Genomic DNA, 17,486 nt, shown 5'->3' with positions numbered 1-17,486 from the left:
ACCACCAAAAGTATATTTTGTAATTCTTTTTGTAATATCTTTGAACATAGATTGTGCTTTTCCGTCATAGACCATAAATACTGAAAACTATGAAAACTTGAAAACAAATCTTTTTCTCATTTCGATCCCCTGAAAACGATGTGTTTGGGGAAATCCCTAGTCTTATCAGCATGCCTTTCTCGGTTGAAACAAATATGTATTGAGTTTGTTTTTATTGTAGAAGTGCATTTTGAATGGGCTTAAACTAGGACAAAACACAACAGTCATTTTTTTTAATGAATTGTTTTTCTTATGATGGGCAACACACACCTGCGAGCAGTGGGAGGTCCACCTGTGCATGCCCCTTCTTCCTCCTCCTCCTCCTTTTCGTCGTCTTGATTTCCCCTCCTCCTCTTTTGTACTTCACGTCTGGTTCTGTTTCCTTTCAGTACCCGCCTCAGGACTCTCCGAGTGGAGGATCTCTGCCGCCCGCCCGCCCGCCCCCCGACTATGGTCCCAAGGGACAAAGCTGCAGTTTAACTCAACACTCCACTTTTAGAAGCCCTACTTTCTCCCCTTTGGAGCTTTGAAAACGGCGGGCATGTCGCTCCATCCGCCGCGGGTCGTGCAGCTCTCCGCAGCCGCCTCGCTCGCCGTGGTCTTCGGCGACGAGGACGAGTCGGCGGGCGAGAGCCACCGGAGCTCGGCCACCGGGCTGGAAGTGTTCGCCGACTTTAAGGCGCAGAATAGGCGAAGCTTCTGGAATAAGAGACTGGTAAGGGCCATGGATGAAGTGCACTTCCAGGGCTGGCTGGACAATTTGGTGCTTTTTATCCGGGGAAGTTCGGCTAGCTTGGAAGTGCTGAGGGAAGCGTGGATGAGGAGAGCCCTCAAGTCTGCCGCCGGTTTGGTCATCAGAGCTGTCGGTAAGAACCAACCAACCACAAAGTAGACACCAACTATTCTTAAACTTTTAACACCAACTAGGCATGTGCCGGTATGATATTCTGACTATATGATAGATAACCTAAAGCCAAAATATCACGGTATTGCAATTACAGCTCTAAAATGTGTTACTTTGAGATAGCTGAGTTTAAAAAGAAATCTTTTTTCCATTGAACAGGATTTTTATTTTTCAAAACATATGAACAAATTGGAACATAAGAATAAAGTAAAAATAATTTTAAAATATATATGGCGGAAAACACAGACAAGACTGAAAAAGCAGTTTCTGCTCTTGCACTCCTCTTTAAAAGAAACTGCTGTATTTTGAGCCAAAACAACTATTGTGTTTGATAGAACAATACTGTATGCATATGCTGCCATAGCAGATTCATGGCGCATGAAGCCCCCAAACTTTTTAATTTTTCAGTTTTACCCTGAAAACCCCCGTTTACAGACGTCGCGCAACCGCTTTTGTTTCAACCCAGCCATAAAACGAAGGTAATTAATTATGATTATTATTCAAAATATCTGTCATTTTTAGCTTAGAATCATTAATTGATGTCTCATATATCATTAAAAAAAAGACTAAAAAATTATTCACTTACATATTTTAAACTTACAAATTACATCACAATGAAAAAAATGGCGTCTGTAATTCTGCTCTCGCGTGCTCTCGCCTCCAGATAGGGTTTTACTGTTTAAAAAACATTTTTTTTCCCAAAATGCCCTCTTGTTCAAAATGTTTCTTCCCCCAGAAAATTGAGATTTTAAGCCTTCCAATGATGTGTCTCACATGCATATAGGACAATTTAGAAATTTGGCCAAATAGGCGTCTGTAAAAAAAAGGTCACTGATATCTACCTCATAACTATCGCTTAATTATATTTTTTTTGTTGCTATTGCATTTCCGCCGATATGTTAGATGATAAATAATCGATCCAGACAAAGAAAAAAAAAAAAAGTTTTAAAGGGTAAATATATGAAAAAGAAAATCTCGACCACTCCGGAATGTCTGCGATTTCTGCAACGTGACCCTTGTTATATTACCATTCACCCATAAAATGCCCCAAAAAATCCAGCTGTGGCCATTCACAGCTTTGTCTTGAGACTCAGTGATACATGCTACATGGAGCTTTTGGATCGAAACAAGGTAAGTGCACGATAATGTCTCGTTAAAGTCATGGCGTCTGTAATTCTGCTCTCGCGTGCTCTCACGAGGTCACGAGATAGGGTTTTGCTGTTTAAAAACTTTTTTTTTCTTTTTAAATGCCCTCCTGTTCAAAATGTTTCTTTCCCCAGAAAATGAGATTTTAAGCTTTCCAATGATGTATCACACATGCATTTCGGACTATTTTGAAATTTTGCCGAATTGGGGGTCTCAGAGCGGAATTCAAGTCACCTGAGTGTTTTCCGCCATATATATTCTACATAAAATTAAAATGAATGCTTTTAGTGAGCCTAAACCCACAGCCACAGCTCAACATTATTACAGTCAGAAAAAAAATACATTTCCATAAAAAACTTATGTATGACACGTATCATGTTTACATTATATACACACTCTCTTTCTTAACACAGACAGTTGCCAGAGAGAAAAAAACACCACATTTTATCACCGCTAGACACGCTAAACACGCTGGAGTTACCTCGTAGCTAGTGGGAAACAATCATGACGGTGTTTACGAACCTTTAATTTTGTATAAATGCAAAATCATATTGGAGGTATTGCCTCCTCTGTAGCCACCCTCCGCAAACAGGTTTTACATGTTGGTTGGCCCTCCTCCTCTAAGTCGCGGCCGTCTGTAACTTTTCTGTAGCCGAAGTTTTCCCATACCAGGGATTTAGTTTTCTTCGATGGCGAGGGGTTAGGAGTTTCACCTTCTCCAGTCATCGTGTAGCACAGCTGACTGACACTGAGCAACAACCGCTAGGGGAGGGTTGAGCTTTGCAGCTGCAAGCGAGGGATTTCTCACTACATTTTTTTTGTACATAAAAAATACCTTAGGGACGGTATGACATAAAACTTTTGCAAATTCGAAACCTTGACCTTCCCCTTCAACGCTCACGTGGGCAATGACAGTGAGACCTGGAGGGGCGTGATTGGGAGGAACGGCCCCCCCGATCAGAACCCGAGTGGTGTTCTGTTATTGGACTTCTGTGCTCGTCACGGTTTGTCTATAACGAACACCATGTTCAAACATAGGGGTGTCCATATGTGCACTTGGCACCAGGACACCCTAGGCCGCAGTTCGATGATCGACTTCGTAATCGTGTCATCGGACTTGCGGCCGCATGTTTTGGACACTCGGGTGAAGAGAGGGGCGGAGCTGTCAACCGATCACCACCTGGTGTTGTGTTGACTCCGATGGCGGGGGAAGATGCTGGCCAGACCTGGCAGGCCCAAACGTATTGTGAGGGTCTGCTGGGAACGTCTGGCAGAATCCCCTGTCAGAAAGAGTTTCAACACCCACCTCCGGCAGAACTTCTCCCTTGTCCCGGGGGAGGTAGGGGACATTGAGTCCGAGTGGGTCATGTTCCGCACCTCCATTGTTGAGGCAGCCGATCAGAGCTGTGGCCGTAAGGTGGTTGGTGCCTGTCGTGGCGGCAATCCCCGAACCCGCTGGTGGACACCAGCGGTAAGGGATGCCGTCAAGCTGAAGAAGGAGGCCTATCGGGCCTTTTTGGCCTGTGGGACTCCGGAGGCAGCTGACAGGTACCGGCTGGCCAAGCGGACTGCGGCCTCGGCAGTCGCCGACGCAAAAACTCGGACATGGGAGGAGTTCGGTGAGGCCATGGAAAACGACTTCCGGACGGCTTCGAGGAAATTCTGGTCCACCATCCGGCGTCTGAGGAGAGGAAAGCAGTGCACTATTAACACCGTGTATAGTGAAGATGGTGTACTGCTGACCTCGACTCGGGACGTTGTGAGTCGGTGGAGAGAATACTTCGAAGCCCTCCTCAATTCCACCGACACGCCTTCCTTTGAGGAAGCAGAGTCTGGGGACTCTGAGGTGGGCTCTTCGATCTCTGGGGTTGAAGTCACTGAGGCGGTTGGTAAGCTCCTCGGTGGCAAGGCCCCGGGGGTGGATGAGATCCGCCCGGAGTTCCTAAAGGCTCTGGATGTTGTAGGGCTGTCATGGCTGACACGCCTCTACAACATCGCGTGGACATCGGGGACAGTGCCTCTGGATTGGCAGACCGGGGTGGTGGTCCCCCTTTTTAAAAAGGGGGACCGGAGGGTGTGTTCCAATTATAGAGGAATCACACTCCTCAGCCTCCCCGGTAAAGTCTATTCAGGGGTGCTGGAGAGGAGGGTCCGTCGGGAAGTTGAATCTCGGATTCAGGAGGAGCAGTGTGGTTTTCGTCCCGGCCGTGGAACAGTGGACCAGCTCTACACCCTCAGCAGGGTCCTCGAGGGTGCATGGGAGTTCGCTCAACCAGTCTACATGTGTTTTGTGGATTTGGAGAAGGCATTCGACCGTGTGCCTAGGGGAATCCTGTGGAGGGTGCTCCGGGAGTACGGGGTACCGAGCCCCTTGGTAAGAGCTGTTCGGTCCCTGTACGACCGGTGTCAGAGTCTGGTCCGCATTGCCGGCAGTAAGTCGAATTCGTTCCCAGTGAGGGTTGGACTCCGCCAAGGCTGCCCTTTGTCACCGATTTTGTTCATAATTTTTATGGACAGAATTTCTAGGCGCAGCCGAAGCATTGAGGGGGTCCGGTTTGGTGACCTCAGCATTGAATCTCTGCTTTTTGCAGATGATTTAGTGCTGTTGGCTTCATCAAGCCGTGACCTCCAACTCTCACTGGAGCGGTTCGCAGCTGAGTGTGAAGCGGTTGGGATGAAGATCAGCACCTCCAAATCCGAGACCATGGTCCTCAGTCGGAAAAGGGTGGCGTGCCCTCTCCGGGTCGGGGATGAGATCCTGCCCCAAGTGGAGGAGTTCAAGTATCTTGGGGTCTTGTTCACGAGTGATGGTAGGAGGGAGCGGGAGATCGACAGGCGAATCGGTGCGGCGTCTGCAGTAATGCGGACTCTGCACCGGTCCGTAGTGGTGAAGAAGGAGCTGAGCCGAAAGGCAAAGCTCTCGATTTACCAGTCGATCTACGTTCCTACCCTCACCTATGGTCACGAGCTTTGGGTCGTGACCGAAAGAACAAGATCCCGGATACAAGCGGCCGAAATGAGTTTCCTCCGCAGGGTGTCCGGGCTCTCCCTTAGAGATAGGGTGAGAAGCTCGGTCATCCGGGAGGGACTCGGCGTCGTGCCGCTACTCCTCCGCATAGAGAGGAGCCAGCTGAGGTGGCTCGGGCATCTGGTTCGGATGCCTCCCGGACGCCTCCCTGGAGAGGTGTTCCGGGCATGTCCCACCGGCGGGAGGCCCCGGGGACGACCCAGGACACGCTGGAGAGACTATGTCTCTCTGCTGGCCTGGGAACGCCTTGGGATCCCGCTGGAGGAGCTGGTTGAAGTGGCTGGGGAGAGGGAAGTCTGGGCTTCCCTGTTGAAGCTGCTGCCCCCGCGACCCGAACCCGGAACAAGCGGAAGATAATGGATGGATGGAAACCTTGACCACGGTATACCTTGAAGCCAGTAATCGGCACATGTCTAACACTAACTACCATCTCTGTCGAATTGTATTGTACATCTAAATATATTTAAACCTATTGTAAGCTATAGTGACATGTACAGTTCGAGAAGTAAAGCCCCTCCTCCAAAACAAAAAAAAAAACATTGCACGTGAAATATGTTGCATTAAATACAAATTGTGCTTCATACAATTCTGCGAGATTCATTTCATGCTTATAATTCATTTTATTGACTGCCACTGACCGAAATAACAGTCCAATCCATTATGACTCGGAGGACTGCAGGGAATGATTTTTCATTCTATTCATCATATGATTGATCACTTGATGTCAGTCCTCCCAGTCTAAATGAATTGGACGTCTATCGCAGTCAATGATTAAGAAAAATAAACATCTAATCACCCCCTCCCCAGTAAAAAGGATGGGAATGCCATTAACCCGATTAAAGTGAGTTAAGCACCTCCTTGCATTTGTGTTCTCATAACTCACATTAACTTATTGCCAGCCAATGAAAATGATAGAAATTCAATTAATTTAAACTAAGAGGATTGGCTGTAAATGCTCATCTTTCAGTGCTATGGATTGCAACAATTCGCTGCCATCCTCTCCCAGTCAGTGGGTTGGATGTCTCGCACCGTCAATTGCTGCCAATGACTTGAGAGCTGCAGTAAAAAAATGTTTACATATTTTAATAAGAAAAAATGATTATTCATTTTGAGGATAAGCACGTTGCTGTTTTTTTGCCCCCTTGTGTAGAACCCACAATTCACTATTTGAGTTCTACCCAGTTTTATTCATTTATGAGGCTTCACACTGAGGCTTCAACATGCGTTTACAACTTTGACAAAAATGAGTCAAAGCCATAAAATTTGGGTTTTGTTCCCAAAGAAAGCATACAGAGTAATATTTCATTTTATGTACAACATTCCGATTGGTTAACTCCGTTTTAAATGTCGAAAAGTTTAACGACACGACGTCCAGTATGTAATCTGACCTCCGGTCTTCTTCCCTCGTTCAAGTTTAAATGGCATTCATTAATTATTTTAATAGCTATTAATTATTCATGTATTGTCCATCGTGTGATTCAGGAAGTAAGAAAACTATGAGAAATAACATTCAGTATGATGTAGTCTTACAAACAACCTTGCTGGTAAGTTTTGTTTGAACAAAACTTCAACAAACTTGTGCAATAAGGTACGTTGTCTCCACTGATGTCATGTCTTGTACGTGTGTGACGTCACCATCAAGCAGTCAAATGTGGAGTTGTGTTATTTCAGGCCTAACGATAGCTTTGTGAATGCCTCGTTTCCTGTTTGGTGACTTTACAATCAGGAATTCAATGTGCACCTTGTCGTAGTTACAGAGGATGTGAAATTGGACTTCAATAATTCGCAGGCTACAATTATAGACGATAATATTGTAAAAATGGCTTAAAACGTTGTCCTACGTTTGTCAGGGCAGTGGATGGTCACAACAAAGCACAGGGCCGCTCTTCACTTTTCTCTCTGATTTTACGGTACAGGAGAAAAAACAAGTATCCGGATGTAATTATTCATATTCCAAATTGGCTTTGTTATGTAAATAAAAATTTTGGTCAAAACAATTATTAGAAATATTTTATCAGAAACTGGTGTACTGTAAATGTAAAAGATATACATTTTCAAAATGTTACGGATGACAACTTGTCACAAAGATTCCTTGTTTATGAGAACTTTTGTTAATCATTTAACACGTTCACAAATCTTCATTTTTTAGCATTAATAATGTATTCAATGTTCCAGAAGGCTTTTTCCTTTTTCTGCCAACCATTTGCGGTATTTACACTTCTAAGTTATCATTTTTCATAAACTTCCACTTAGACATGTGCCGATTAACCGTCCCTAAGGTATTAGCTATTTTTTTATGTCCCAAAAATGCATTGGGGAATGCCTCGCTTGCATCTGTAGGGCTCAACCCTCCCCCACCGGTCATTGCTCAGTGTCAGTGAGTCAGCTGTGCTACACGATGCTTGGCGGAGGTGAAGCTCCTGAACTTTTCCCCCCATTGAAGAAAACGAAATCGCTGGTATGGGAATACTTCGGCGACAGAAAAGTTACAGACGGCCGCGGCTTAGAGGAGGAGGCCCAAACGACATGTAAAACATGTTTGAAGAGAGGCTGCCGAGGAGGCAATACCTCCAATATGATTTTGCATTTATACAAAATTAAAGGTTAGTAAAAACGGTCATGAACATTTCCCACCAGCCGAGAGTTAACCGAGCATGTTTAGTGTGTCTAGCGGTGGTAAAACATGTTTTTCTCTCTCTGGCAACTGTCTGTGTTGAGAAAGAGTGTGTGTATAAAGTAAACATGATACGAGTCATACACACGTGCTTTTTATGTAAAATAATTAAATTATTTTTGTTCTGATGGTAAAAATGTTGAGCTGTGGCTGTGGGTTTCGGCTCACCTAAAGGACTGCGTTTATTGCAATTTTATTTAGAATATATGTATATATATATATATATATATATATATATATACATATATTAGATTTATTTTAACATTATACCTATGTTCCAATTTGCTCATGTTTTGAAAAATAAAAATCCTGTTCAATGGATTGTTTTTAACCCAGATATCTCAAAGTAACACATTTTAGAGCTGTAATTGAAATACTGTGAAACCGTGATATTTTGGCTGAAGGTTATCAAACCAGCAAATGCCTACTTCCACTTAACATTTTTTTGTCAAATTTTCGCGTTAAAAAAGAAATCTATTTTCCTGAAAACACTCAAAACAATACCTTATTGTCTGTTTTCACAGAAAATCATTTCAAGCGTATTGAATTAGAGATGTCATATTCAAGAACCTAGACGTTTTTTTCGTTCTCCACATTCACAGCCTACTTGCAGTGTTGCATGGGGGCTGCTAGATGGATGTCAGGACTCCACACAATCCCGCTATACGATAAATATGTCAGCCACAAATACTGAAGCGCTTCCAAACATGCAAAAAGCCATAAGAAGATTTACAGCAGCCAATTGCAGCCTTTTATTTTCGTTTCCCTTTTCTTTTCTTGTTTGGCTTTAAATCACAAACGTTTTGGTTCCTCCCCATTAAAAACTGGGCTGGAAGCCATTTTGTGTTCTCAACTGTTGTTTGCCAACCACAAAAACTAAATAGGTTGTAGAAGTGTTTCTTAAACTGGGGGTCTCAGAGAGGCATTGCAGGAGGTTCTATAAGTACTAAGGGTGTAACGGTACATGTGATAGTATTGAACCGTTTCGGTACGTGGTGCTCGGTTCGGAACGGATGCGTACCGAACGAGTTTCTGACGTAATATAACTCTTACTCTTCGAGGCTGTGAGTCGATCGGGTTGCAGTTTCTTTGTGTAGATTATATTTACTCCGTCTTCTCTACTATAATGAGGACCGACACGGTAGGACAGTATAGCCCAGAAACGTCAACGGCGCGACAACGTGGTCGCCGCGAGAACTCAGTGAAACGCGGGCGTTAGAGTCAATCAGCCAATGCACACCAGTCGCTGTGCGGCCGCGTGTTAGATGCGTCACAGAAGCGGCTCAACGCGACGCACGAGAAAAGAACGGCAGAGTTTATTATTTGACGCGAGACGCGGCTCTCCTGCATCAATACGACTACCGGTAGCTAAGATCGGGCAGACCGGAAGTCACTCGTGTAAAAATACGGTGGATCCGGTTGATTTTCAAACTAATATGCAATCGTAATCCACTTTTTGAGTCCATCAGATCTCTTGAGTGGTAGATCAGAGCACAGTTAACCTGTCTTTGTTGATTTACAGTTCTCTTCTATGCTATAATAATAACCAAAACGGCCCCGTGTTCAATATGAAACCCTCCTACCACAACAAAACAAGTTGGAACTAATATTCACATAGGAACTAAAGTTATACAACATAAAATATACAATATAAATGATTACTACATCACATTTGTAAAATATAAACACATAATAAAATAAATAATAGCCCATTTAAATAAAATAAATTGAAATGTGCTAAAACACCTGTAATTAAATAATAAGAATAATACACACATCCTGCTTACACAATTAAATTTATTAATTTCTGTGTGGCGCTTTAACATGAGAAAATCCACCAATAAAGCTTTTGAAAACCATTCATAAGAAAAAAAATGTTTCATTGAGGCATTTCATTTGTAAAATACATGTTAAAATCTTTGTCACTGGGATTGCTTTTCTCTTTAGCACAGGACTTCTTTTTTTCTTCTTTCTTTCAGAAAGAAAGCTGACCAATACGTGGGGTCTGAAAGGCAAATTGTTGTTGGATTATTATCTGTAAATACCCGCTACTTTTTGAGCAGAATTCTAGCTTTGTATAGGCTAATGTTCCTGTTGTTGAAAGCACAAAAGTGTGTAATAAACAACTAGCACATTTATATTTTGCATTTTGTTTTCTTACTGTACCAAAAATGAACCGAACCGTGACCTCAAAACCGAGGTACGTACCAAAACGAGATTTTTGTGTACCGTTACACCCCTAATAAGTACAGTGTTGCTTTTTCGAGATACAAGCTGACATTCAGCCCATTTTCTGCTTTGACTTGAGATCACAAAACTGAGGCATGAGCAACTCAATTGAAAACAAGCATCAACTAGAAAAGTACAAAATAAATTACATGTTGTTTATTTAAAACTGTGTATTTAAAACTAACTTTTGCATTAGCCAACACTGTTGGCCTCTTGGGGTTCATGGCCACTTGATTGCGCCATAGAGCAAATAACCCTCGATGAAACTTTGAATCAATTAGCTGCAAAGCTTCATTGTTTCATTTGGTCATCACTGCTCAGTAAAATCTCTCGCTTTCTTTGGGAGAGCCGGACAGCGTCTGCAGCTACCTGCTGTCAACATTGTTGTCGTACAACATATCATGCCTACCAGCATGCATTGCGGTGCTAATGGACCTAAAGTTCAAAGTTCATGTTCTGTGGTAATTATTTAATCCTTACTGTTCCAGTTGTTTCATTAATTGGTTATGCTATTTAGTTTGTTGTTATGTGATCATTTTAGTTTTGTTTTGAAAACAGTCTGAATGACCTTTAATTTAATGACCTGATGTTACTTGTCACTGCTATTACTTGCCTAAAACCATTTGGCAGTGCATCTAGTCTTTATATCGCAATCAATTTTTCTCAAACTCAATGCGAATTGTGACATTTTGTATCGTGATATATCGCCAAACTATATTTAGGGTTATAATAATTCTATCATAACGGTGGTACTTTGAAAAACAAGTATTTTTTTATGTGCTTCTTGGCATCAAATGTTTTTAACACATTTGCCATTCTTTTACCTGTGCGTTGTCTTGTATGAAAAGTATCAAGGTAGAATGGGGAGGTTACAATTAATGAAATGATTCAAATGTTGTGGCACTTCATGGGCAGCATCATTGTAAACTTTGGTGAGTAAAATCTTGGTCATTTCAGTGTGAAATCAGCTTCCACTTTCGACACTTGTTGCAACTTATTGTTTTAAACACTTGGAAAGGGCGCCATCTTGGCAATAAAGAATGATTTGGAAACGGACTGTTGTCTAAACAACAGAATAAGCCCAAAAATTCATAGCAAATGTGCTAATGGATATTTAACGTGGGAATGTTTGCCTTAAGATGGAAGATACTGTATCTCCAGCATCCCCTCCCCCTTCACCCTTGCCTAAAAGAATAATATCATGTTCCAATTGAAGAATCATTTTTATGTGCGACCTGAGACAGTCGTGGTTCTTGCCTGTGTTTGTCTTAACATTTCAACGGAATGTGCAGAGGATTTACAGTAGGGGCTGCCTTACAGTTTGCTTTTGTTTTTTTCTTCGATATTGTACAGTAGTAGTTTGTAAGCAAAGTGATGAGGTTTTTTTTCTTCAAATTAAAGAACAAAGCTTGACTACAATAACATTCTTGTCAATTACCTATTTTAAAATGAATAATATCGTAGAGTTTTACTCTAACAAAATGTATCGCCCTCAATAAACATACTGCTAGGATTTTGGGTTTGACATGTGGGAGTCGAGCTTTGTCATCCAGCGGAAAGGATGCAGGATGGAGACGACACATGTGAGCAATGTGAGTGAGGTTGAGGTCGAGGCTTCCTGTTGTTGTCTGCCTTCAACAAACTCTCAACATGCCAGAAAACATGCTGGTTAAAATGAGCCTAAAGATGGCTCGTTGGACAATTTCAAAACTTGAATACAACAGACGACAAATAAATGAAAAAAAACAAAAAAAAAAACAGCCTTCCCTCAATTGCGATCACGCACACAGTAATCATCATAATATGTAAGTAATTTGCGGCGATGGCGCAGTTGGTAGCTCGAGTTGTCCTGGGACATAGGGTTAGCGGTTCTATTCCCGACTACGACTGCCCATTGTCAAACTGCCCTTGGACAAGGCACGGAACCCTAATTTGCCCTCAATGAGTTGGCAGCGCCTGGTGTGTGAATGTGTGCGTGAAAGGGTAAATGTGTGCTAATGTAAAGCGCTTTGGGCATGGTAACCATGTAAAATGCGCTATATACCGTAATTTCCGGACCATTGAGCGCCCCGGATTACAAGCCTCACCCAGTACATTTTTAAAGGAAAAAGCATTTTGTACATACATAGGCCTCTCCTGCCTATAAGCCGCGTGTGCCCACATATTAAACTGAAATATTTATAAAGAAATACACAGTTTTCCAAGTTTAAATACCATATTTTAACGAATCGGGTTATGATACAGCGCGTGACTTACAGGTAAGGGAGGTGCGGAAGAGCAAGAGACGTGCTGTCGTTGTTGTTGCGAGTGTGTCTGTGTGTGTGCGTCGGCTGCTAGAGGCAGCAGTCGTGTGTTGTTCGACGAGTTTCCAAAATAAAGAATTGCAACCTAACTTAACGAGTTACTATTTGTCATCGTTACAATACCTTAACTTTTTTTTCCAAACAGCGCCAGCAACACGGCACTTAGCTGACTCCTCAAGCTCACTCCTTAGCGTGTCGTCCTCTTCACGCAGCAGACAGGCTTTTCGAAACCCGTTGGTGATGGTGGATTTTTTTCACGCTGCTCCACGCTGTCAGACTTTTGCAAAAGTTGCTCTTCGCATTCGACCACTTTTGTAAACGATCTGACGCCGCTGGCCATCCAAGCCTTCAATTCAACTCGGCACGTCATATCCATTTCTTCTAGCATGATGCGGGCATGCTAATTCTTGCCTGGCACGGCCAGACTGTTCTCCGTGTGTTTTTCAAACACTGAGAGAATAGTCTGAGACCCAGCCCATTAACGCCCTCTCAAGCAAGTACAAAATCAATCGATAAATCAGATTCGTTTATTTGCGTGACGTGCTCTTAACGAGCGGTGTCACTCTTCCGCGTCGGAAGTCGTCTCCACAACACAGATGGCGAACAGGAGAGCCGAAAATATGTTCCAATCCACGGTAAAATCAGTTTTAAATTACCAAAAACACATCGACACAAGTCAGTGACAACAGTCTGTCTCGCGCTAGCCATGTTGAATAAACTCCGCTCTCCTCGTATGTTTACTTCCGCGCGCAAGTCCCTCGTCCCGCCCGTCGCTGATTGGTCCACTCCGCTGTCTGTTTGCTGTGGCTTGCTCCGCCCTGAAAATTTTATCCGCTTAATGGTGGCCAGACTCAATAGCTGGAACAGCGGTGAGTCTGGAGTACCAGGCTATGCTAATTCTACTAATGCACAAAGATGAGGGTCTGCTACTTTTATTCGTGCACAAAGCACAAAGTTAAAATACGGGTAAGAGTGCCAACTAGCGTCTTCCTCGACACACATATTCCACGTGTCTTATGCTTGCATTTTATGCTCGAGCGCTCCTGGCGGTCGTTAGAAAAATTGATAAATTGGCCGCATCATTGCATACGCTGCAGGATTCAAAATGAGGGGGAAAAGTAGCGGCTTGTAATCCGGAATTTACGGTAAGTACTCTTAACTGTTACCTTAGGGCCGTGCCAAACTTCTCGGACAGATACTCAACCATGTCTTTGGCGTTGCGGATGTTTTTTCCAGAGTGCACGGCTCTTCTAAGGGCCTGGGAGAGGACGCAAATCTCTCCATCGCTGTCCCTCTCAGAGCCATAGAGGCAAAGTTGCGCCTTGAGGGGCAGCATTGTCAAGTCATCAAATTGATTTATTCTGATGGATGGAAGCAATAGAAAACGACATAAACAAAAACAAAAAAAAAACTCCATAACATACTTTTGAAGTCTGATCAACAAAACCTTCCATGTATTGACTCAGCAGCAACACTCCACATTGTCAGCCTTTTCACTGTCATTTTTGTGCTTAACCTTGACAGGCTCTGGGTTTTAAACTGATTGACCGCCTTGTGTTCATGTTTAATGTCATCTGTCAAAAATATGTGGGCCTCCCTGACCACACTGTCTTCCCCACATCTATAATAGCATCCCTCAGCATCTCATGATTACACTTCAATGTGTAGTTCTATTTGGCACGATCACTGAAAAGTAATGCAGGCAATAATATGAAAGTGAATGGAGAATTCCCAATAAAAAGATCGACTGATCTAGCTATCCATCTGTCTAATGTGTTAAGCCTTAAAGCCTGGGACCTAGGTTACGCGACATTTCCCGTAACTTGTTGTGCGATCAAGCGCGAGCAGAATTAAAAACACACTGATTTTAACCTGATATTATCGCGTACTTGCCTTGTTTTGATCCAAAAACATGCATGCATGTGATAAATGATATCATGTATCACACAGCGTAAAGACACAGCTGTGAATGGGCACAACCGGGCTTAGTTTGGCCTTTTTATCTTATTAATGGTTATTTCGCATAGAGGGTGAGACAAAAATAGAGGACAAAACGAGTGGAAGATTTTCTTTTCCAAATATTTTCTTTTAAATGCTTTCATTTTAATTGTTGGAATCAATTATTTATCATCTAAAATATCGTAATATCGGTGACCTGTTTACAGACGTAATTTTTTTTCATTGTGACGTAATTTGTTTAAAAGTTAAAAACGCGCGAGTGAATAACTTTATAAAGTCTCTTTAAAGTTTCTTTTCTAAACTAAATAATAGACATCAATTAATGATTCCAAGCTTTAAAAAAAAGAAAATTCGAATCTTAAATATGATTACTTACCTTCTTTTTATGGCTGGTTTGCAACAAAAGCAGTTGCGATGTGTCTGTAAATAGGGGTCTCAGGAGTAAAACAGAAAAATAAAAAATAGTCTGGGGGCATATTGCGCCATCAAACAGACATTTTGTTCTATCAAAAAAAAAAAAAAAAAAAGCTTTTGACTTAAAATACAGTAGTTTATTTAAAAGAGGGGGGCATGAGCAGAAACTGCTTTTTCAGCCCTGTGTGTGTTTTCCGCCATATACATATAAATTACATGTTATTTAATATCGATTAGTCAACTGTGAAAATAATCACCTGAAGCAGCCCTACTCTAAACACAGTCACCTGTTGTCACCTAGAGTATGAGTTGCAATCTGCAATGTAATAGTAATAAAAGTACCTCCTATTTGTTTTGCCAATAAAAACAGTGGAGGCGTTTGTGAGCTCGTCACTCAGCAGCAGCTCGGGTTTCCCCTCACAGGATTTGTTTTTATTCTCACCCTGCCCCTGACAAACGACTTGGCCACGTTATATTACGTGAAATTTGCTGTCAAAACACCCGGCGCTCTGCTGACACTATTGTATGTTTGTATAAATTGCAAAATGCTGGATACTTTCAGTAGAAGTCACAGGAAATGCTCGACATCTGTGTCCAATGAGGGCCGCCGCTCTTGATTATACGCTGTTGGGGGTGCGTGCGGCCGACGTCTCGTACGGTGACACTCAGGTTGGTGGTGAAAATGGAGAGAATGGTGAATAAACATAAAGGTGTAAGATGATCCTCACACTTCACACTTGACCTTTCGCACCTCCCCTTAGAATAAAAGATGGGAGGAAAAAAGGAGTCAAGGAAGTGATTAGGCTGGCTTGCAAATCAGTTGCAACTCAGACAATCATCGAAGAAAGATGCTGCTGACAATACTACTGCTGGCTTTCTGGGGCTTCTTTTTCTTTGGATGAGGGGACATCAATCTTGTTAAATTAAAACTTACTTAAAAAATTGCATTTGTTGTATTGTTTCTCAAAAATTGTTTCCTATTTGCATTTGATGTTTTTTAAGCATTCACATCAAATATATATTTTTTGTTATTAGTAGTTTTGGTGCCATAATTAAAATTTATTTTGGTTAGATTTCGTTTTCTTTAGAACATTTCACAGAATATTCTGACTTCTTTATTCATTCATTCATCTTCAGAGGGTTGCGGGGGTGCTGGAGCCTATCCCAGCTAACTTTGGGCAGCAGGCAACGGCGTAGGTTTGCAAAGGGCCATAACACCACCAACTTTTCAGGATGCTCAAATTTTCCCCACCAAATTTTAAGCAACTTTAGTTGCATCATATTATGACTTCAGTTATATAGGTAATTTAGAAAAATCCACCTCCTTAAAACTGGGTGGTGGGGGGGACTTAAATTCCCTAGATCTACTAGAAGTAAGTGAAATTATCTGCCAGTGCTTCAAGTACATTTTACGGTACTCAGATTTCTTGAAAAAAGAAAAATAGCTTGCTGAAAATAAGCTTAAGACTTATTTTAAGCAAAAAGTTTGTACATTTAATCTTAAAAAAACTTTTCTTAAAATTTTCTTAATTCAAGAATGGATATTGTTCAAATCATTATTTGAAAGCATTTTTTCTTGATTTAGGTGAAAAATGACCAGCTTTTACATTTATGGGCTTAACGAGAACAAATTGTAATATTTACTTAAAGTAAATGGAAGAATCTGACACATTAATCTGTTAACTAGCCTTTAACACTCAAAACAAGATGGAGAAAATTATTCGACTAGATTTAAGAAAAATCAAATTAAGATGTTAAAAAATTTGCAGTGTGAAATTTAGTATAAGTCAATATTTATTTTATTTATTTTGCATTAATCATTTAGCCTATCAATTAACTAGGTTGAAAATGGTAAGAAATGTAGCCCTGACCCCTATTCACCCAATCTGTTTGGTCTTATTAATGCCCCGTCCCTAGCAAAAAAGTGCTGTTATGCTGTTATATCGTCCCTACCAATATTGAGACCAAACCTGGGCGAAATGGCCTTCAGTACGTATTACGGTAAAATGAGCAGATTTACCTCGATAACGATAAATGGCAATTAATTCGCCCAGGCGGACTGTTATGTTATTTGAAAATCTGAATCAGTGCATGAAATACTAAGCAACCGTTCTCAGTGATTTATTTACTAGCTTTCAATTGAACAATTGTACATGCAAATTTTTTTGTAAACAATAAAGACTCAAGTATGAACAATTATAACAGCTTGTATGACTTGAACAATGTACAACATTATAAAAATCAATACTATGACTGTGCAAACGTTTCATTGTAACACAAATGACATACAGCTTGAACCATACACTTCAAACAGACAACTTGTTGTTAATGACTGCTGTGACATAATTACTCAACAAAAATGTTTACTTCAAGGTTTCCTTTTTTCCAGAGCATTTTTTAAGTACATGCACGCAGACATGCACCCCCCACACAGACACAACCACATTAAAGCTTGCTATTATGCAAATGAAACATTTAAGATTTTATGATGGCAGTAATGACAGAATAAAGCAAGCACATTCAGAAAAATAGCTGTGGCCATTTAACGGTCATATTATAGGCTTCACTGTTGTCTGTAAGCACACTGACTGAAGGGGAATGAACATAGCTGAACAACACAGAGTCAAAGCGGGATGAAAAGACTATATTTGCTTGTTTTATTAAATTACCGAATTATTGACATGGTCAAAATTCCGTCGGTTATCGTGAAGAATTTCGGTAACCACAAATTTTCGGTATACTGCCCGGCTCTATACAGTGGGGCAAATAAGTATTTAGTCAACCACTAAT

General features: G+C 41.6%; 1 protein-coding gene across 1 annotated transcript in view; it reads left to right on the top strand.

Annotated features, from left to right (window-relative positions):
* Positions 1 to 373: 373 nt before the first annotated feature.
* The window catches only part of stox1 (storkhead box 1), a 39,778-nt gene continuing 22,665 nt past the window's right edge, over positions 374 to 17,486 (top strand). Inside the window, exon 1 of the mRNA XM_057849293.1 lies at positions 374 to 905. Coding sequence (XP_057705276.1) covers positions 581 to 905 — 325 coding nt within the window. The 5' untranslated portion in view covers positions 374 to 580. The remainder of the gene's footprint in view (positions 906 to 17,486) is intronic.

This window comes from Corythoichthys intestinalis, chromosome 10, assembly GCF_030265065.1.
Source record: "Corythoichthys intestinalis isolate RoL2023-P3 chromosome 10, ASM3026506v1, whole genome shotgun sequence".
NCBI classification, from domain to species: Eukaryota; Metazoa; Chordata; class Actinopteri; order Syngnathiformes; family Syngnathidae; genus Corythoichthys; species Corythoichthys intestinalis.
Note: the sequence above shows the minus strand (reverse complement) of the source record. Positions and strands in the feature narration are given on the sequence as shown.